Genomic DNA, 452 nt, shown 5'->3' on the forward strand with positions numbered 1-452 from the left:
AGCGCGGAGGTACAGGAACTTCTGCTGTCAGAGCCACCGCTGGAGGGACGGCTCAGAGCTGGCTCAGGCCCCCCACCCCGTGGTCCCCCCGCTGCTGGACCCAGAAAGGAGGTGTCGTGGGGGTCAGGGGAGGGGCCCCGTTAAGCCTGAGCTCGGGACAAGCAGCAGTGTTTGGGTCGGGACGTGTCCTGCCGTATCTGGGACGCTTGGGTACCAAGAACGTACCTGTGGCCTCGCTGAAGCTCATGTTGGATGGGACGGCTGTTTGGTCCCCTGGGGAAAAGTGTTGCCCCAGGGCAGCGGCTGGGGGGGCCCATGCAGGGTCTGCCCCTCTGGGAACCGGTGGCTGGGGGCCCTTGGGCCACCATCTGCCGCTCTGCCCGCAGGGTGTAAGTGTGGGCTCCGCCTCCGGAGGTGGGCGTGGGCGTGTGTTGGGAGGGGTCTGGCCATCC

The 452-nt window shown here is 67.5% G+C and overlaps 1 protein-coding gene across 1 annotated transcript in view; it reads right to left on the reverse strand.

The window, feature by feature from the left end:
- Positions 1–247, reverse strand: part of GATA5 (GATA binding protein 5) — a 13636-nt gene extending 13389 nt beyond the window's left edge. The window contains exon 1 of the mRNA XM_077756807.1: positions 226–247. Coding sequence (XP_077612933.1) covers positions 226–247 — 22 coding nt within the window. The remainder of the gene's footprint in view (positions 1–225) is intronic.
- Between the last annotated feature and the right edge of the window lie 205 nt (positions 248–452).

This window comes from Crocuta crocuta, unplaced genomic scaffold, assembly GCF_008692635.1.
Source record: "Crocuta crocuta isolate KB4526 unplaced genomic scaffold, BGI_CrCroc_1.0 scaffold613, whole genome shotgun sequence".
Classification (NCBI taxonomy): Eukaryota; Metazoa; Chordata; class Mammalia; order Carnivora; family Hyaenidae; genus Crocuta; species Crocuta crocuta.